Genomic DNA, 22,478 nt, shown 5'->3' on the forward strand with positions numbered 1-22,478 from the left:
GATATGCTCATATACAGGGGAAAAAAAAAAACAAGTTAATAATAACTAAACTATGGAATGAACCTAAGTGCCCTTCAACAGATGACTTGATAGAGAAAATGTGGTACATATATATATATATACAATGGAATATTAGCCTTAAAGAATGAAATTATGGCATTTGCCGGTAAATGGATGAAGCTGGAGAATATCATGTTAAGTGAAATAAGCCAACCCAAATAAACTAAAGGCTGAATGTTTTCTGATACATGGTTGCTAATTCATAATAAGTGGGTGGGGCTTGGGCAGAACAGAGGTACTTTGGAGGAGAGTGAAGAGAGGCAGTAGAAATGATAGAAGGAATAGGACATTAATAACCTATGTGCATATATGATTATACAACTGGTATGATTCTATATCACATACAACCCGAAGAATGAGAAATTATACTCCCATTTATGTATGATGTGTCAAAATGCATTCTACTTTCTGAGGTACTGGAGTTTAAATTTCAACAGGAGTTTTGTGGGGATACAATTCAACCTATAACTTTGCTAAATATTTTCTAACGTGGTGTACCAATTTATACTTGTAACAACTGTGCATAAGAATTCTGATTGCTCCATGTTCTCATCAGTGCTTCATATTCTTATCTTTATTTTCATTTTTAATTTTTTGATAGGCATGTAGTGATATACTTTGAAGTTTTTTTTTCTCTGAGAACAAGAACCATTTCATATGCTTATTAACTGTACATCCTTAAATGCCTATTCATGTTTTACTCATTTTTCTATTTGGTTGTCTGTTTTTTTCTATCTGTTTTATAGGAGTCCTTTGTCAGATTTATATTCTAGATATGTTTTGTCAAGTATATGTATTGCAAATAAATTTTCTGAGACTGAAAAAAATGCATTCTACTATCATTTATAACTTATTAGAACTTAAATAAGTAAATAAAAAAAAGAAAAAAAAAGCAGTTAATAAAAATGGTAGCCAAGGAAGCCCAGATAGAGTACTTAAGATTGAGTTATTTCAAATAGTTTTGGAGAACTAAAGAAAACCATGCTTAGGAAATTGAGAATACTGTCTTAAAAAACAGTAAATACCAAGGAAGAAATATATATTAAAAAATGAACCAAAATGTGTGATTAAAAAAACAGTATGCTTCTACTTCATGTACAGAGAAATAAGATGTATCCCATTTGTTTACAATAAAAATGAATTAAAAAAAAATGAACCAAACAAATTCTAGAGTTGAAAAGTATAACAAATGAAAAATTTGCTAGAAGGGGCTCAATAGCAGATTTTAGAATATGTAAGAACCAACATGCTTATGCTTAATTTAATGCATTTGTCTGGTCTATGGAATGGAAACAAAAAAGAGTGATGAAAACTGTATAGAGACTCAGAGACCTGTGGATACCATAAAGTGTACCAATATAAGCATATTAATAATTCCAGAATGAGAGAAGTGACAGTAAGGGGCAAAAGAATATTTGAAGAAATAATATCCCCAAACTTCCCAAATATGAGGAATTACAATCTCCATATCAAGGGTGCTCAACAAATTTCAAGTAGGATAATCTCAAATAAATCTGTACCTAGACAAATAAAACGTGAAAATAAAAAGACAAATTCCTGAAAGAAGCAAGAGAATAACTTATCACATATGAGGTATCCTAATATGATTACTAGTTGATATTTCATCAGAAACCACATAGGCCATAGGTAATGACATGATATTTAAAAGGATGATAGAAAAAACTTGGGAACTCTCTGTCCAGCACTTCTTTCCACCAAAAATTAATAAATTAATAGAGTCTCAGAGAAACATAAATAAAATTTGTTGCTAGCAGACTTGCTTATAAGAAATACTAACTGGGAAATTCTCCAGGCTAAAATGAAAGGACAATGGTGAAACTTGAATCCATTTTAAAAACAAACAACAACAACAACAAAAAAAAACTGGTAGAGGTAACTATAAAGATTAAAACGGTATAAATTTTTTTGTATGTAACTCTTTTTCCCTCTGCTTTAAAAGACAATTGCATACCAACAATTATAAATTGACTTGATTAGCATGTAGTATACAAAGGTGTAATTCATGACTTTTACATAAAAAAGAAGAGAATGGGGTTACATAAGAGTAAAGTTTTAATAAATTGTATTATTAAAATTAAGCTGGTTTTACACTTCAAGTGCCCCCTCCCTGTCTTTCTACTTTATGGAGTGTTACTCTTTCATTTTCACCAAATCTGCCTTATTTCTGTGTGTCTTGCTCAATTCTTTGTTTGAAATGCCAAGAACCTGTACCCCAACTGAACAATCCACAGGTATCATTTTTTTTTGACAAGTCAATCAGGATGTAAGCTCTGCCCTTTGCGGGGAAGGTTCCCCACTACAATCACCTAAGCCTACTTTTCTTTCTTTTTGATACCAGGGATTCAACGCAGGATACACCCACTGAGCCACATCCCAAGCTTTTTAAATTTTGGGACAGGGTCTCACTAAGCTGCTGGGGCTGCTTTGAACTTATGATCCTCCTGCCTTAGACTCCCAAGCCACCGGTATTAGAGGTATATACCACCATGCCTGGCCATATTTCTCTTTTCTATCAGGCTCTTCAACAGTGCCACTATCATACTGAGAAGCAACCAATGGTCTCCAGGGGCATCCCTGGGATCTGAAGGCACCTCTGTTTAGAGCACTGGAATTCTACAGCTTGAAAAGGTGGAAACCCTATGACTTTGCTGGACTCTGGAACTACTCAGTCCTTCAGCCATGTGCTTGACCTGGCCTGTTGCGACTTTTAGTTTCATTGTTTGTTTTTTTACCTCCTGATGAGCCTGTGTGTTCTTCATTTCTCAATCACTTTACATGCTCATACTGTCATGTCAGAGCTCTTAGTTCTTTGCATACTCTTAGGCACATGCTGGGTTGTTAAAAGTCACTAGGGCTTCTGCTGCTTGAAGACTCCCATGACAGGATAATCTGCTAGTGAAGTGCAATCAGACTTAGTTTGTGCAGGACATAGGACAAAGCTTTCTCTCTCTCTCTCTCTCATACACACACACACACACACACACACAGAGACAAAGCTCACCAATGCAGGCACATTGTACAATCATCCAATTGTCCCAACTCCTTAGCTGCTACAAAAGGAAATTAAGTGGACCAGAGTTCATTACGTCATTGACTGTTTCTCTGCTTGTGGGCATCCCAACAGTTCTCATGGCTCCATTCTTAGCTTTCTCCTCCCACCAACAGTGGGTTTTACCTCCTCTTAAAATATCTACTGTCCTTTTTGCAATGTTCATCCCAAACTCTCTCCCTAATGAGGGATGGGGACTGTTCTATGGTTGTTACTAATGTCTTTGACCATCAGCTAAAACAAACAGAAGCTGAGATAAAATCAGTCTTTTCCTTTTCTAGGTTTAATGAAACTAAAACAATAGGATCTAGGTAACTGGAACGCTACTGAACATGCAGTCCCTTGCAGATGGGGCTTCATGGGTTCTTTTGGTCTTATGAGTAGGGAGACTAAATATCACAGGCAGAGAGAGAATTGTCAAAATGCTAGAACAGAGGAAAACATCCAGGATTTCCTTTGTATTTAGAGGATACAGCCCCTGGAACAGGACCAAGGTAAAAGTGGAGAGTCTATATTCCAAATTGTGTCCCAAAATTGGTTAACAGGCTCTGGGTCCTGCTCATTGCAACTCAAAAGAAGTGGAGTACACCCAATGTAGGGGTCAGAGATATCTGGCCACAGAGGTCAACTGTGAGATTTCTACAGGAATGCCTGGGAAATACCCAAACTCAAAGTCCCTAATTTCCAAGAGGGATGCCTGGGACAGAATTTAGGGCTCTATTTCTAGAACCTAAAAACTCTTCTCTCTTTCAAAAGAGCCTACATGGTAGGGACCACCTCTGTTCCACAAGACTCTGCTCAGCAGTATCTTTCACCACGAGGAACTCTTTGACCATCACACTCTGAAGGAAAAGAGTTATTTTCTATTGTAATACCCCTAGGGCCCAACATAAGCTAGGGATTTTAAACAATAGCTTCTCACTGCAACTCAAAAAACTGTAATACCATCTTGCATCTAGGCCTCTTCTTCAGGCAACAAAACAAGTGGTCAGGAGTTCCCCATGTCCAAGTCTCCATGGCCTTACACTAAAACCCACTCCTATGCAAAGACCTCATAAGGAGCCCCCTTAAGGCAATCATTCCAAAACCAAACATCTCAGATGACATATTGTTAAACCATTCTCATGTCTCTTAAGGGGAACATTAACAACCCCTCCATATTACCCACCAGAGGAAAACAGCTCACCAGCCCTTCTCCATACATCCAGAGTCCACAACATACTTGCAGTGGTGTCTTCACATTGCCTCAACTTCATGGTGGGCATCTGCCCTGTAACATTTGTGTTGGCCACCCACTTCTCTTTGGTTATACCAGTTCTTTTCTGGTTACTTTCTGTTTAGCCATTTCTGACCTTCTATTCACCTCACATTCTTAGTGACTAGAGAAAAAATATCTTGAAGTATTTGATGAGATTTTGGCCAGAGCACACTCTAGTAAAAACCCAAGATCTCTTGATTGGAACTCAGATGCCATTAGCCCTGAGGGGTAAGATTGAGGCTTTCATCCTCAGTCTTTTGGGGGATAAAGCTCATCAACTTGCAATTAGAAGACTTTTAAGTTGCATAACACCCTTGTAGAAACTGAAGGCCAATGATTATGAGAGCACCCTTAGGTTAAAGACCGTTCTCTCTCTCTCTTCCTCTTACCATCTCTGGACTTTATTTCTAGACTAACAAAACTTCATGAGATGGGCTGGGAATTGTGGCTCAGTGGTAGAGCGCCTGCCTAGCACATATGAGGCACTGGGCTCAATCCTTAACACCACATAAAGTTATTGTGTTCATCTACAACTAAAAAACAACAACAACTCCACCCACCAAAAAATACCAAAAACCAAAAAAAAAAAAAAAAAAAAAAAAAACACTTCATGGGACCTCACACCAGGCTCAAGTTGGTGGAACTCTAACACACATCCAAAGTAAAGGGGTACCCTCCATCTCTGGGTCAAGATGTTGTATTTAAAATTAAAACCCTTTGCCTCTCATGCTCAGAATGGCAGTTTTCCTCATTCCTTAGCTGCCTGCTTGATAATCTGTCCCTCCAAGGCTTCTGTCTGGAAGAAGCTAGGCAAGAAACTGCCCCAAACTCATTTGACACCAGAGAAAAAAGTGTCACCTTTAAATCCAAGCTACTGTGGAACATAAATGGCTGTTTTACAAGTGTTTTTTTTTTTTTTTTTTCTTTAGAACCTTTTCCTAAGGTCCACCCTCTCCCTGGAGCTCACAAGCTCCCACATTCCTTAAATATCTGGACTGATTGTAATCTGATCCAAAGTGCGCTCGTCTGATAGATGTTTCATATGCTCCTTTATCAGAATATGGTCATGCTGTTTTCTTTCGAGCTCATAATTTTTCTGGCAAATGTGCCTCTGGTCCCCTGTGCACCTAAATTAATTTTTTGTTTTGTCCCATTGGAAACACCCCCCACCCATTTTGTTCCTTCTATTTTTACTCAAAGCCCAACTAATCAAGGATTAACTCTCAAATACACAGGGAAAGGAAAGAGATTAACAGTGGTAATGGTTGACATGTACCTCATGGATGGAAAAGTGGCCACCTAAATCAGTGATTCAGTGTCCAGACATGATTGGTGGACACTGCCCCAAACATCCCCAACTGTACACGGTTCTCCTGGGTCTATGTTCTCAATCCTATAATCTACTGCTCATGGTCACACAAAGACATTTGTGACAAATTTTGGTTTCTGAAATTCTAAATATGGTGTTCACTCTGTTTAATGAACAGCTTTAACACTCTTATCCCCTACGGATAGGTGCTGAATACCTGGTCTACACAAACTCTAAAAAGAGGCCTTGTCTTTATTGCTCTTGCTATGAGAGACATTTTCTTTTCTTGGTTAAGGGCGTTATCTGGTCCACTGGTGATTTTTTCCTCTTTATAAATTTCCATTTGTAAGGGTCTCTACCTCTACTGATGAGTTCTTAAAACAGAAAAACATACTAATTTAACTCTGTATAAGCCCCACCATTAATACTTTGGCTTTCATTTGCGGAATACTTTCTCAATGATGTTTAAACTAATTTATCTTTGAGATGCAATTTTATTCCTTTGTTCCAAATAAATCATAGCTTTGGAAGTACAGACTTAAGACTGAAGACTGTTTAGGACTATAGTAATCATATCAACAAAGAACTTTTTAAAAGTAACTTGACAAATGGTACATCTAGATGAAAGCTATAAAATCTGTTTTCTGTTCATATTTTTATGTATGGTTGTGTGTATGTGTGTATTATGTGTTGCGTCTACATGGTACCAAATTGGCTTAAAAATAAATGAATGAAAAAAAATCCACAAAAAAAAGAAACAAATGCATTCATAACGTTAAAAGAAAAATAAAGTCAGTTTTAATGTAAGTAATAACTTCAACATAAGACATTAATTGTAATCCCCAAGGCAACAACTAATTAAAAAAAAAAGGAAACAAGGAATTAAAATAGTAAATTGAAACTACTTATCTGACACAAAACAGGCCTTAATAAAGGAATAAAAAAAAAAAAAAAAACCAAAGACACAGGTCAAAGAGCAAATAGTTAAATAGTTGACATAATTATCCCTTACCAGTGATTACAATACATTTTATTTATTTACTAAATTTATTTTTTGGTGGTGCTGGGGATTGAACTAAGGGCCTTGTGCATGCTAGGCAAGCACTAAACTAACTGAGCCCCAACCCCCTTACAATAAATTTTAAGTTTAAACATTTCAACCAAGAGACTGCTAGGCATGGTGGCACATGCCTATAATCCCAGTGACTTGGGAGACAGGCAGGAGAATCTCAAGTTTGACACCAGCCTTAGTAACATAGCAAGATCCTAAGCAACTTAGCGAGACTCTGTCTCAAAAAACAAAAAGGGTTGGAGATTCAGTTCAATGATCAAGTGCCCCTGGGTTCAAAACCAAGAAAAAACCCAAAAAGACAGAAATTGACAAAATGTATAAAAAACATGATCTAACTTCATGTTGTGGATAAGAGACACTTTAGGCTCAAAGACACATAGGTTGAAAGTAAAAGGATGGAGGTCCACAGATACAGCTTAGTGATAAGAGCGTGTGCTTAGCACGCCGGAGGCTGTGTCCATTCCTGGAGGAATATACCAGCCAGACAGCAACCCAATAAGAACCAGAGAAGTTACATTATCAGACAAAGTAGATACCAAGGCAAATACTGTTACTAAAGACAATGACAAATGGGTCAATACATCAAAAAAATTACAATTGCAAACATACAGACCCTCCTCCACAAAAGCGTAAAGCAAGAACTGATAGAAGTGGTAGGACGAAAAGACAACTGAACAGTACAAGTTGGAAATTCCATTATACCACGCTTTTAGTAGTGACTAGAAAAATAATATCTAATAAAGGGTCAGAGAAGAAATGAATAGGGAAATTAGAAAATGTTTTGAGATAAATAAAAAGAAAAGCACAATGTACCAAAACTTATGAGATGCAGCTAATGCAATGTGTGGGGGAAAATTTATAAATGTAAACATCTGTACGAGAAAAGATGAAAAATCTTAAATCAATAAGCCAATCTTACACCTTAGTAAACTAGAAAAAGAGCAAACTAAACCCACAGCAAGCAGAAGGAAGGAAATAGCAAATACTAGAGTAAAATAAATATATTAAAAAAACATGAAAAAAAGTCAGCCCCAAAAGCTGGTTATTCGAAACTACAAAAAATAAAAAAAATCTTTAGCTAGACTGACCAAAAAGAGACAACTCAAATAACTAAGATCAGGAATGTAATAGGGTAACATAGACATCTGTTTATATTTTAGAAATAAATAAGATTCCAAAGGAATACTATAAAGCTGTATGCCAACAATTCAGAGAATCTAGGTGAAATGGATAATTCCTAGAAATACACTACTGATACTGTTTCAAAAAGCAGAAAATGTGAACAGACCTATAACAAGAGAAAGAATCTATAATAAAGAAAATGCTCAAAGCCCAGAAACAAATGACCTCCTAGTGAATACTTAGAAACACTGAAAGAGGAATTAACATCAATCCTTCACAAATTAAATCAAATCATTCCTTCAACATATGCAGAAAAACAATTTGACAAAATTTAACACCCTTTCATGATATAACACTAGGAATAGAGGGAAATTTCCTCACCTTGATACAGGAATCTATGAAAAACTCACAGCAAACATACTCAATGGTAGAGTCAAAACTTCTCCCATAAGATCAGGACAAGACAATGAAGTCTACTCTAGCTACTTACATACAACATTATATTGGAAGTTCTAGCTATTTAGGACAATTAATAAAGAAACTGAAATTAAAAAAAAAATCCCGATTTGAAAAGACAAAGTCAAACTACCCCTATCTGCAGATGACTTGATTTTTATGTGGAAAAATCCTAAAGACCCAGCACAATTAAAGATAACAACTTCAATGAGGTTGCAGGATACAAAATGGATAAAAAACAAACAAAAAAAAAAAACAAAAAAAAAAAAAACAAAAAAACAACTATATTTCTGTATGCTTGCAATGAACAATATTTTTAAGAATCTAATTTACTAGCATCAAAAGGCATATGATCATTAGCAATAAGTTGAACAAAAGGAGTAAAAGACTTGTATACTAAAGGTTAGAAAACACTGAAAGCAATTAAAGACAATCAAAATCAAAGGACATACCTTGTTAATGGATAGGAAAACTTACTAGTGTTAAAAAGTCAATACTCACAAAATTAATCTACACATCCAACATAATCCCTACTGAAACTTCAAATCCTTTTGTACAGAAATTGACAAGCTAATTCTAAAATTCACAAGGAAATACAAGGGACCCAAATAATCTTGTAAACTAGAAAAACTGAAGAACTCAGTTATTCATTTCAAAACTTACCACAAAGCTACAGTGATCAAGACAATGTGTTAATAGCACAAGAATAGACATACGGTTAATGGAACAGAACTGAGAATCCAGACATAATGATCAATTGATTTTTAAAAAGAGTGCCAAGATATTCATTAGGGGAAAAACAGTAGTTTCAAGAACTGGTGCCAGAACAACTGTACATCCATATGCAAAAGAATCAAGTTGGACTCTTACCTTATACCATGTTCAAAATTTAACTCAAACTGGATCAAAGATCTAAATGTAAAAGCTAAAACTCTTAAGAAAAAAATAGGTAAAATTTTGCAACTTGCATTGGGCAATAATTTCCCAGATACAACACCTAAAACATAGCAACCAAAGCAAAACAAAAAACAAGAAAACAAAAAACTTATAATTTAAAACTTCTGTTTCCAAGGATTCTATCAAGAAGTAAAAGGACAACTGATGAAATGGAAGAAAGTATTAGCAGACTAGATTATCTAATAAGTGAATAGAAACCAAATATATAGTGAACTCTGAGAGGACAATGATAAAAAGATAATTTAATTAAGAAATGGACAAAAAATTTGAATAGAGATCTTTCTCCAAAGATACATAAATTGTGACTAATCACATAAAAAGATGCTCAACTATTAGTAGGAAAACAAAATCAAACCACAATGAGATACCAAATTCATACATACTAGGGTAGAAGCACTAGCACCTGTAACAACAAATCAACCTTGAAAATATGCTAAGAGATAGATGTCAGACACAAATAGCCACATATTATATTTCACTTACATGCACTATCTAGAAACAACAAATCCACATATACAGAAAGTAGATTAGTATTTGCCAGAGAATAGGAGAAGGCGAAAGGGGAAAAACAGAAGTGACTACTAGCAGTATGGGGTTTCTTTTTGGGAGTTATGGAAATGTTTTGAGATTAGTGGTGATTGTTGTTTTCCATTTTGTTTAAAGTGAATATATATCTCAATGAAAAATACGATTTTAAATTCTTAACATGTTATACAAAACATCATTTCCTAATTTACTCTTTGGTCTTATACAAGTCATGCTGTTCCATCTCGTTCAGATGATTTTCTGGGTGGCAGGGGGTACTGGGGATTAAACCCAGGGATTCTTAACCAGTGAGCACATCCCCAGCCCTTTTTTATGTTTATATTTTATTTAGAGACAGGACCTAAGTTGCTTTAAGGCTGTGCTAAGTTGCTGAGGCTGGCTTTAAACTCGTGATCCTCTTGCCTCAGCCTCCTGAGCCACTGGGATTACACGCTTGCACAACCATACCCAAATTGATCTTTTTTATTTATGATCTTTCTTTACCTGAAGAAACCTGTATTTCAGATACCACTACTTTAGCATTCCCATCATTGAAGATTACAATGCAGATATGAAATTATAAGAATTAAAGATAAACTGATATTTTTCCTTCTTTTTATTTGTGAAACTATGACCAGCTATGGTTGGCAAATATTCTCTTTTACTTGTCTTTGGAGCAACTTTTGTTGGTGTTGTTATAAAGGTCAATATATTTTGGGGCTGGGGATATAGCTCAGTTGGCAGAGTGCCTGCCTTGCAAGCACAAGGCCCTGAGTTCAAGCCCCAGCACTGCAAGAAGAAAAAAAAAAAAAAGTCAATACATTTTTGTTAGTTACTAAAGAAAATTTCTAAGGTTTCTTTTAATTTTAAAAATTATCAGGTTCTGGGTTGGCGTTGTGTCTCAGTGGTAAAGCACTTGCCTGATATGTGTGAGGCACTGGGTTCAATGGTCACTCAGCACCACATAATAAATGAAGTTATTGTGTTAAAAAATCAGGTTCTATTCTCTTCACCTGAAACTGTATTTTTAAACTTGTCCTTGTAGTAAAAACAAAACAAAACAAAAAAAAAAACAAAACAAAAAACTAATAGGTAGTCTACACATGAGGATTTGAAAAAGAAAAAGGCCATCCCATTTTAGGCATTGCCTACTATGACTTGAGACTTACCTCACCACTTTCTACTTGCAGTTGATGAATCAGTTTTCCCAACCTCTTGCTAACTAATGCTATAAGGAGAAATAAATATACAAATAAAATAACCCAAAGACAATGTACTCTGGAACATGAAAAAGGAGAAACCTGAAGAAACCTTTATTTCAGGTACCATTACTTTAATACTCCTATAATTGAAGATCACACAGCAGATGTAAAATTACATAAATTAAAGACAAATTGGTATTTTTTTCCTTTTTGTGAAACTATAGTCAGCTGTAGTTGGTATGTTCCTTTTTATTTCTGAAATATAACCAGCTGTGACTGGCATTCTGCAAGGTATATTATTTGGAGTAAATGAGTCAGCTGCTACTAGAATTTCATGAACATAGAAATTTAAAATATTTACAAATCACTGGAATCACCCTGGAATTAGGGCAGATGGAACATTCTCCCCATGTTTCAAGATTTAGATTGAAAATGCCAAATAAACAGTTTTTCCCCCCACCCCAGGCTGGAGAGTTCCAAAAGCTCTAATCACCCCAGATATATCTGGTTACTTACTACTTCCAACAGGTGATAGTATAAAATCTAATTAAAGTAAATTTTCTTTTCCCAAGACTAGGCATTCTCAAAGACTGATATCACTCTAATGGGGTAAAAACTGGTTCCAGGGAGGAATAAGAAAAATTTCATTTTTATGCGTAAATCATATTTATAAGATATGAACAGATATACATTATAATTGTGACATTAAAACTTCATGTGGGGAAGGGGAATTGGTGAAAAAAAAAGTCTAAAATTAGTCCTTATGGGGTGTTACAGTGAAATAGTTTGAGAAACAAAATCCTATACAGAACACAGTGATATAGTTAACCATTCATAGAAAAATATGGTCATATGGCTAGCATACACAGATCTGATAATTCATGGTATATCGTAAGACAATACGTGCTTATATAGCACACATTTGAGAAAAGGCTGCTAAAAGGCTACATTATTTATGTTACAAGTGTTGAAGTTACAGTGCATGTTGAAGTAATATCTGAAATGCATTATCTTCTCTGAAGAACATGCCTAACTACTGGCAACCTCAAGCTCCCATTTTAGATTAGATGTGATGTATTTTGCTTTTGTTCTAGAAGTTCCAAATAATGCAGAATATAGTTGAAACTCATTTTGTCATTATTTTTGATTAACTAGTTTATGTATCTAAAATATGCTTATTTATCAAGTACCTGATTGCAACTAATTCTCAAACAGGTGATAGAAAGATAAAAATTCTAACTATATCAAGGTTATTTAATAAGAAAGTGGAATACCAAGAGTTTGACTTCTTCCTATTTGTAAGGAGGGAAAGCTAAAGAGTCTGAACAATAGTAAAGCCACCTATGTGAAAATATCTCCACATATTCTAGTAATTCCACAGGGAAACTGGTGGTTCTATGTTCTTGAGAATGTAAATAATTCTTAAGACTTAATAGTGCCTTGTACTATCAGATCTACAAAACACAGAGACAAGGTCTCAATCTATAAATAAGTTATGATCCATAAGGAGTCAGAAAATATAAATACCAAGTGTAATGAAAAGCAGAAGAGATAAGAAAATACGATTGAATTACTTTATGAGAAAATAGGGACTAGGGAAATTATTAACAGGCTTGAGGGGATACTAAGCAATGCTTCAAGGAGGAGGTGAATCTTGAAGGTTGGAGGGGGTCCCAAAGATGCTGATGTAAAGTGCTTACTTTGGGAATAGGCCCAGTTTGGATGCAACACAAAGTATATGAAAAAGAACAGTTAGTTGGAGATACAACCAAAAAGAACAGATGAAGAACTATGAAAAATTGTAAATGTCAGTAATGAGTACAGATTATTAATCAGTAGACAAAGGGGAATATCATGTTCATAGTTGCACTTCTATAAATATTTAATAAATATCTATAATGTCTTTGTGATATAAAGGTGAATAGAACCAGTGGCTCTTGATCTGTTGGGGGTATGCCAGTCCTTGTCCTGCATACCCTCAAATCCATTCTTCGTTCTTTCTCTGTTCTGTATAACAGGAAGTCCTGACTCCATACTGGCAAGGTTTCTCAGGCTCATGTTGGCTAGCTTTGGCTGGCTTTGCTAAATGGGAACCTCTAATGTAAGACTGGAGGATAGGAGGAAGAGACTGTGTATTTTGCTCCCATTTCTCAATGCCTCAGTAGAATCTCCTCTATGACTATTGCCCTCTTAAAAAAGAAGGTCTACCTTCCATCTTCTACAGTTGCCTCTGGGTTGCTCTCTCTCTCCTATCCTCCTGATTAGTGTAGTGGCTTCCTGTTACTGTACCCTCTGAGTAGCCTTGAGTAAGCGCTTTGGTTTCTTAGGTCTTCTATGACCAGTGTAGACAATTCCCTCATTACATACTTCTATATTAAATACTCACATTGACTTCAGTTATTTCTGAATAGATGCTGACTCATGTAGAAAGTAACAAACCTATTTGAGAAACTGAAGAAAATTCTGGACCCTTCATCTATAAAAATGCCATATGCACACAAACTTTTACAGATAGTTTTGAAGGCTCCCAGAGCTTTTGAAGTTTGTTCATTAATCCAAGATTAAGAACACTGAAATGGACAAAAAGTAAGTTTCAGTATGGAGAAGGAAAATGATGATAGCTGTAGAACACAGTACATGTACTTAATGCCACAGTACTATATATAGCAAAAATGGTAAACTTACCTTATTAAAAAAAAAAAAAGAAAGCATAGGTAAAATAAGATCTTCAGGAAGAAAGCACTAACTAATTGCTGGGAGAGGTTTCAGAGATTGTGCTTGAACTGAATCTTTTTTTTTTTTGGTACGAGGGATTGAACCCAGGAGCACTTAACCACTAAGTCACATTCCCAGCCCTTTTTATGTTTTCTTTTGAGAGAGCTGCTGAGGCTGGCTTTGAACTTTGGATCCTCCTCCCTCAGCCTCCTGAGCCACTGGGATTACAGGCGTATCCTACCATGTCCAACTGACCTGAATCTTGAATACAAGCATATTAGACAAGAAAAAGCAGCATACATAAGAATATGGGGGAGATACTTCAAGTAGTTTGTACTGCAACATTTGCTCTGGGGCACAGGGCAAATGTTAAGATGGGATCAAGTAAGAAAGGCAAGTAGGATCAATTCAGCAGAGCACCTTGTCTGATATGCTGATAAAAACCAGTGGTCCAAAGGCAATAAATAACACTGGTGACCAGGGCTGTTCAAGTTAAGTAGTGAGGTGCAGAAGTCAGTATAATTTGCTGAAAAATGAAAAGAAGGTGAAGAAGTAAAGCAATTAAGTAAAAATTATTTTATGAATAAATTTGACTAATGAAAGGGTGACATAGAGCACTAGATAGAATATAAGGTGAAATTAAGGAAAGTTGTTTTGTTGTATGTGTTTAAGGGTAAAAACCCTAACTATGGGAATGCCAAGGGGGAAAACATGATTTTTAATTTTTAGAAATTGGCATGTTTGAACATCTTAGGTACACAAAGATTTGCTGAAACAAACATTATGGAAAATAAAAAAGGGTTCAACATGAAAGAGACTAAAGAGGTGCAGAGTGAATGATAGAAGAATCACGAGCAAATAAAATGGTAGTTCTGATATATAATGCTAAATGACAAAATCAAGAGCTGAGAGTGGGGAAGGCTTGCTCTTTTTTTATACTTGGTGTCCAACTCTTTCCAATTTTACAATAGTTGGGCTGGTGTAAATGTTTTAGGAAGATTTATAAAAGCAAATAAGATGAATTACAAGAGGACTACATGGGAAGCTGGACACGGGAGTGCATGCCGATAATCCCAAGGAATTGAGAAGTTGAGGCTGGAGGATCACAAGTTCTATGATAGCCTCAGAAACTTGGTGAGACCATGTCTCAAAATAAAAAAGAGTTGGGAATGTGGCTCAGTGGTTAAGCTCCCCTGGGTTCAATCCCTGGTACCAAAAAAAAAAAAAAAGAACTGAGGATGCAGGTCAATGGTAAAGCATCCTGGGTTCAATCCATAATACTGAAAAAAGACTATATAGGAAGCCATGACAAAAGTTCAAAATAGAAGTAGGGGAGGGTATATTGCTGGGATTGGTGGTAGTGAAAATGTAATGTGAAGACATTACAGACAAAAAAAAACCCCCCAAAAAACAAAACAAAACAAAACAAACCAACAGTGACTGTGGAGTTTTTAATCCATTAAAAGAGGAGGAGGTAGTCAAACAGAACACCTTATTTGTGGGGAAAACACAATTTGGTGCCAATTATTCCAATTAAAAAATACTACTGCTTAACATTTCCTTCATCAGGTATATCATCAGGTGTGATATACCCTCCAACAGTCATACTGGCAATATGTAGGGACATTTTTTCTCCCCACAATGTGGGTGGAGTGGAGGTGAGAGTGTCTTACTGGCTTCTAGTGGGCAGAGGTAAGGGATACTGTTAAAACATCTCACAAAATCTGAGCATAGAACTAACTCCCCATTGTTAAAAAACAATTCACTCTAAAATGTCAATAATGCTGAGGTTGAAACACCGTTTTTAAGACCATGAGTACTGAGGATCAATTGGATCATCAAACTGCTAAAAGGCAAAATTCTTAAGCAAATATGCACACAGGAAAAATATAAGGTTTATCAATGCATACTATGAAAGTTCACTTTTCACTGTTTTACATATAAGCCTAATAAACATAAGGATTTCAAGGCATCCAGCTTTTTATCGAAAGTATGGGGTAGATACTATAATCAGTTCTGATAAAGTGGGGAAATGATTAAACATTTAACAAAATTTTAGTGTTCAGTCATTAGTGTCTCCAAAAATGGTGGACCATTTTGCTCAACGTTTCTCACAAAATGTGCTTATCAAGAGCCCTGCACAAATACAATTTTTTTTTTTTTTTTTTTGGGTCAGGGATGGGTATTTTTAAAAGGTACAAAACAATTGGGGTTTTCAAAGAATAAAATAATGGTAGTACAGTGATGGTTGCAGAAACTACGGGAGGTTTCATCACAGATGGTTACCATTTACTTTTAGGGACGTTTCATGTGTTTGTAAATCATTGGCTTAGGTTTTAAGCTTTACGTGGCTCTGTTCCACGTAATACAATCTTTTTCTTTCAGTGGGCAAACAAGAACAACAAAAAAAGTCCCCTACACGGACAATACATTCAGACAAATAAGTAGCCCACTAACCACTCTTAAAATGGGGGAAAAACTAGGGCTAGACAACGTGTAACTAGAAGGCATTTCCTCTGTGAATTTTTTTGGTCAAAGGAATTGGAGTTGCTACTATTTTAAAATATGCAACTGGCATTTCAAACCTCTTCTGGGCGAAGTACTATGGGGAGTACAGAGAAAGATTACCTCCATTCCTCCCAAATCCCAAGTTCTAAGGCCGGGTTATGAGAAGGGCGTCTGGAAGGTCTTTTTCCAAAGCAGGGTGGCTGGGAAGTCCTATTTTGGTCCCAGCTCTGACAAGGGAAAGGTTAAAGAACACACAGCCTGTCGGTCACGTAGACAACTCTTTCAGGGGTCGAAATTAAGCGCGCAGGCCCGACTTTCTTCGGAATCCAGGCTCCAGGTGTTCCACCCCGAGTCCTGCCCTCGCCACGCAGTCCCTAAGGAGAGGAGCCCTCACATATAAAGAGGTTTAAACTTCCCAGAGCCTCCGAGGGACGAAGAATCATCACCAGTATGAACTCGTAAGCAAGGAGGTAAACCCCCAAAGCTTCCCCACCCAGGGAAAGCCTCTGGCCACTAAGGTCCTTCCGTCTTGGTTCGCCTGGTCCAGTGACCCTCCCTCCGGTGCCCGCGCTTACCTAATACCAGCCGGGCCACGTCCGAGGGTAACAACATGATCCAAGTCGCAAAGGGAATCAGAGTAAGAGACGAGACTGAGGTGAAGGCAAACACAGCGACAGCTCCTGCGCCGCATCTCCCGGTTCCACTGGCGGCACTGAACCCGCGACAATTTGTCCCGCCTCTCTCGCCCCACGACAACCAATCGCTTCCGCAGGGGAAAGAAAGGCGCCGAAATGCAACCCGCCTCCTATCTCCTTGGCGCTGTCGTCACTTCCGTCCGCAGAGTTGGAGGGGTGGGGCCGAAGAGGGCGAGGAGGTGGGGTGTCGGAGCCTCCGGGCTAGCCGCAAGCGTACGGCGGCTCGTCATTGGTGCGCTGGGCGCAGGCGCGCCTCCTCAGACCAGGCAAATGTTTTGGGGGAGCTTGTGTTTTGAGCGGAGAGCGCGTGATGTTCCTGCGCATGAGCACGCTGTGCGCCGCTGCTCTGCCTGGCCCTCCCGCGACCGAAGCTGCGCCGCCACGCCGCGTTTGAACCGGAAGCGGCAGGAGGCCGTGGATAACGGGGAATGAAGCTGTGGTCCAGAAGAGGCCAGAGAAGCGTGGATTTGGGCTGTCGCCTCCAGAGATACTGCTTGGGCAGTCAGAGCGCGGCGGTAGGGGTGGGGAAGCTACGCGGTGGCTTGTGCGTGGGAGAGTTAGTGTGGACCCAGTCGGTCCTCCTGCCCGGATGCGCAGTCTGACGCACTGCTCCCGAGCGGCCCCACCACTCCTGTCTTGTTTCTGGCCGCCGCCGGTCCTCATTCCTCTTTCTCCTGTCCTCGTTCTTGGCCCCTACCGGACTTTAAATTTGCTGGTGCATGTCTGTTATCCAAGCTGCTCCGGTCGCCCAGGCAGGAGTATCTCAAGTTGAAGGCCAGCCTAGCGAGACCCGGTCTCAAAAAATAAGAAGAGGTAGAGGTGTAGTTTAGTGGTGGAGTCCCTCTGGATTCAATCGCCAGGAGGGGGAGCTGTGTGCGCGCGCGCGCGCATGTGTGTATTTACATACATGCATACTCTCAGTTGAACCCTTCGTCTGGGCACCCCATTTTCCTATCACCTTAGGGTTCAAAAAATGACAAAGTCATTTTTCACTTGTAATTCTTTCAGACAACGGATATTTATTGAGATTTAAACTTCGTCCTCGTGATTAAGTTCCAAGTTCATGGGCTCTGGAACCACAGTACCAGAGTTCGAATAATGATTTTAAGCTGTGTTCCTTTCTGCTGAAGGAAGTGAAGATAATTGACAATCTGAACTGTAGTGGGACTTAGCTGTTAATATTCTATTTTCTTTTTTTCTTGGAGACATATAAGTAGAAACACAACTAATATTCAAGGTGATAATGTTATAAAAGAGTGCTATGCTGGTAGAGTGACAGGTTCTATGGGAATTCAACCTGGGAAAAGTCAGTTTTACCTGGACCTGTGTAAATTGTTCTGGAAGGTGATAGAGCCTTCCATACTTGGGAAATGCGTGTAAAGGCACAAAGTGTAGCAAGTTCTTGAAGCCCAAGAGCAAGGTCTGGCATTGAATAAGATAGATTTGGGATTTTCAACACCTTGAAGACAGGAATGAAAGAGAACAAGGAGACAAAGACTTTATTTGAGGTGTGAGTGGAAGAACCATCAAAGAGACATATTAAATTGTCATAAAAACATAAATTGTCATAAAAAGGAGAATATAATTACTAACATGAACATAGACTGTGTTCAAGACACTGTTAAACTTCAATCTTTATGACACCCCTTTGAAGTATATATGAGTATTGCCTTTTATTTTGTTATTGAGAAAATAGGTTTGGAGAGATTAATGAACAAACTTGATCTATGTTGTAGAGTTTTTTATGTGACTGAACCAGGGTTTGAACCAATACAATCTTACTATAGAGTTCCCACACTGAACCATTAGACAAGAATTTCATGTCAAGGACAGAGTTATTTCTCAGAAAGTGGGATGTAGTCTGTGAAGTCTTCAAAGAGTTTAACATGGTTGAAATCTCAAAAAGAACATTGGATATATCAATTCAGAGGCTGTTACTTAGAAATCTGTATATTTCGGTTGATATTGGGAGTGGAACCTTTAGTTTCTCTAACATACCACACTCTTCTTGGTACTCTTTGGTTATGCTACTCTTTTTCCTTTGAAATATTAGTCTTCTAGTTCTTTATATAATTGGCACCAGTTCATTCAGATCTTGACTTTATAGTAACTTCCTTTGAGATATGTTCCCTGGCAATTTATCTAACATGATCCTCTGTACTGTTATTTTCTTTTGTGTTTTTGTTGCTTTGAAGGCACATATCACAATTTAGAATTACTCCTGATTTTAGCATTTTACTTGTTTATTTTCCTCCTCCTCAGATACATCTTCATAAGGGTATGATTTGTATTAGTTTTCTTTTTTTTTCTTTTTTTTTTTTTTTTTTGGTTTAACTATTCCTGACAGTACTTCAAACACAGTAGGTGTGAAGGAAATAGTGTTTCTGTGTATCAATGAATGAACATCTTCTGTTTATGTAGATAATACTGAACTTTTTTTTTTCCAAGAAAATTATGCTTTATCCTGCTACTGTAAACAAAGAACATATTTGAGTGTTGGAACATTGCTTTGATATATCCTAAGAAATATTTTACTTATGTGCATATTGGAATATGCACATATTAAGAAAAACTACTGTATCTTTGATCACAATATGTCTGTTAATAACAGTTTAATATAGTTATGTAAAGGCTGAGATGTGTAGTTCAGTGGTAGAGCATGTGTTTAGCATTTGTAAAGCCCTGGCTGTAGTCACTAGCATCAGAAAAATATATTAATGAAATAAAACAATTACATCATTATTATTAAAATTACTTTTTTTTTCCCCTCATACAGATAAAAACGTGTGTTTTTGAAATCCTGAACCATGAGTTTAGCGCTTAATGATCTGCTTATTTGCTGCCGGCAACTGGAACATGATAGAGCTACGGAACGAAGGGTAGTAAATGGCTTAAATTTAATTGTTCCTTGAAATTGAATGTGATTGGTAACACATTATCATGTTCTTTTTTTTTTTTTTTTTTTTTTTTTTTTTTCAGAAAGAAGTTGAGAAATTTAAACGCCTAATTCGGGATCCTGAAACAGTTCAGCATTTAGATAGGCATTCAGATTCCAAACAAGGAAAATATTTGAACTGGGATGCTGTTTTTAGGTATTCTATTGTACATTTTTAAAATGTCCTTGCTTTTCTTTTTCAATTTTATTTCTAGTGTGATATTGTTTTTGCAGGTCTTTGCTACCTGTGTATCATTGTGCTTTGCATATGAAGTTAGCATGTAATGATTATCCAAAGCATTATTTTTAAAGGATGTTTATTGTGTAGAATGTTCCACAAAATGTCTTATACATGTCTCACTTAAGATTGAGAAAGAATTCTTTTCAAATGGATTAGTTTGTTAGAATTCATTGCAAATTAGAGAAAAAATTTTTATGTCATGGTAAATATCTAATTATTATTTTGACATCTTTATTACTGGGATTATAAGCAGCTGCCTTGGGTTAAGATATAGTAAAACAAGTGAAAGAAATGTTAGGATACTTTGAGATGAATGCAGTTAAAAACCAAAACCTTAGGCAATGAAAAGACATGATTGTTGGGTAGAAGTAGCAAATGGGGTTGATGGGTTTTTACATTCAGACACTATTTTCAGCCATAAACTCCATTTGTAACAATTTGTAAGGCTTAGAAAATATGAAGTATTTAAAATTTTTGTTGAATACTGAGAGTTTTAAATAACTTGTAACAATATTTGTAGTCAAGTGGAAGTAGGAATATTTAGATGTCTTTTAGTATTTAGAAGGGATAACCAGTTTTTTAGCTCTTATTTGGTACTAGATTTGAATAACCATAGCATGAAAAATGTATGTTCCTTGTTTTCTGATACCACAAATACAGTTATTACCTAAAAGTGAATACTATTTTGTGTAAGCTGATTAGGTAGGCCAAATTGGCACCTGATACTATTAGCTAGTCATGAAGCTAGGACTTTATTTAAAGGCTAAAAATATGACTAGCTGGTTAGGAAGAAGGGAGAGGGTTGAGAGCCCTCAATAACATTGTAAACTTTTTTTTTTAATATTATTTTACTTGTCAGTGTACCTTTATTTAGTTTATTTATGTGTGGTGCAGAGAATCAGACCTAGTGCCTCACACATGCTAGACAAGTGCTCTACCACTGAGTACAACCCCAGCCCAACATTGTAAACTTTTAATGACAAAACGATAAAGTAAGTAGTAAAATAAAAAGTCAGGAAGGCTATAGATTGAGAAGCCAGAAGGCTATAGATTTGTAAGCCAGGCTCTGTATTGGTGTTGTAGAGGTTAGGGCTTGAAAAAAGGATTTGTTTCAATTAGCTGGTACATTGAACAAAGCAATGTAGTTTTAAAAGATTTTCTTTGTGATGATATTAAGAACATTTTGAAATTATAAAAATTTAAGCATAATTTTTTTCTGGAATTCTATTTCATTTTCTTGAAGATTTTTACAGAAATACATTCAGAAAGAAACAGAATGTCTAAGAACAGCAAAACCAAATGTATCAGCTTCAACACAAACTTCCAGACAGAAAAAGATGCAAGAAATCAGTAGTTTGGTCAGATACTTCATCAAATGTGCAAATAAAAGTAAGCAACATTATTTATTTTAAATACATGATTTAATAGGTTACCATAGCAAAAGTTTGATCCGAATATGGTAACATAAATGTGTTAGTTATAATTCCTAGTACATATAATGAGTATTAATGCTGTAGGTTCAAATATTTGGTGGAATTTATACAAGCTTAAAATGATAAATCTCAGAATTGAAAGGATTAAAAATGATTTCAGTTCCTCATTCTTGGATCTCCTCTCTAAATCCCAAGCACCTATATACAAGTATGTATAAATGACTGAATATACCTTTTCAGCTTTCTTTTCTATCTTTAAATAGCTTTATGAATATTAAAACCCTATTTTTTGTTAGTGCTTCTAAGTACATACAAAAATACTTCCCTAATCATTTTTTTCATCATAAGATCCTTTGAGGTATTTGAAGATAGCCATAATACTTCCCTCAAGTCCTCTTTTCTAAGGTAAATATACCTACTTTCTTCAGCTCATATGACTTAGTTTTTATTTCGCTCTCTTCTGAATAGTCTGTAGTTTAATTATATCTCCCAAAGTGTGGTGCTCAATCTTTTGGGTATATTCTGATGGGTACAGAGTAGAACAGGACTTGCATATCTTTTATTGTGTATTTTTACTGGTTCTTTTACTTTAACTTCTCTGGCAATCAAAACCTATGTTGTGCTTACTATCACTTAAGAAATACAACAGCAACAAAACCCAGGTCTTTTTGGCTAATGATAAGCAGCATATCTCCCATCTTGAACTTGTACATTTGAACTTGTACAGTTGACATATTTTAAACAAAATATAGGCAAGCTTTTGTAAGAAAATGGGCATGTACATGGTGCTGAAGAAGAAACATTTGTTTAGGAACTTTGGGCCTAGACTGTGTAATCTTTGCAGTTAAGAATATGACCTCGATACTAACTTTAAGAATCAGGAAAACCCAGATATTGGTAAATATTTAGCAGGAGCAGGT

At 36.5% G+C, this 22,478-nt stretch overlaps 2 protein-coding genes across 6 annotated transcripts in view; one reads left to right on the forward strand and one right to left on the reverse strand.

The window, feature by feature from the left end:
* NPAT (nuclear protein, coactivator of histone transcription) overlaps positions 1 to 17,039 on the reverse strand; it is a 72,029-nt gene extending 54,990 nt beyond the window's left edge. For 4 of the 5 annotated variants that reach the window (XM_079101577.1, XM_079101574.1, XM_079101575.1 and 1 more), the window contains exon 1: positions 16,830 to 17,039. In XM_079101577.1, the coding sequence (XP_078957703.1) occupies positions 16,830 to 16,866 (37 nt within the window). In that variant the 5' untranslated portion in view covers positions 16,867 to 17,039. The remainder of the gene's footprint in view (positions 1 to 16,829) is intronic. The other variant, XM_079101578.1, reaches the window with a different exon arrangement.
* Positions 17,040 to 17,210: 171 nt separating this feature from the next.
* ATM (ATM serine/threonine kinase) overlaps positions 17,211 to 22,478 on the forward strand; it is a 143,107-nt gene continuing 137,839 nt past the window's right edge. The window contains 4 exon segments of the mRNA XM_079101572.1: positions 17,211 to 17,470; positions 19,726 to 19,828; positions 19,929 to 20,041; positions 21,369 to 21,514. Coding sequence (XP_078957698.1) covers positions 19,757 to 19,828; positions 19,929 to 20,041; positions 21,369 to 21,514 — 331 coding nt within the window. The 5' untranslated portion in view covers positions 17,211 to 17,470; positions 19,726 to 19,756.

The sequence above is a fragment of the Sciurus vulgaris genome (assembly GCF_902686455.1).
Source record: "Sciurus vulgaris genome assembly, chromosome: 11".
Classification (NCBI taxonomy): Eukaryota; Metazoa; Chordata; class Mammalia; order Rodentia; family Sciuridae; genus Sciurus; species Sciurus vulgaris.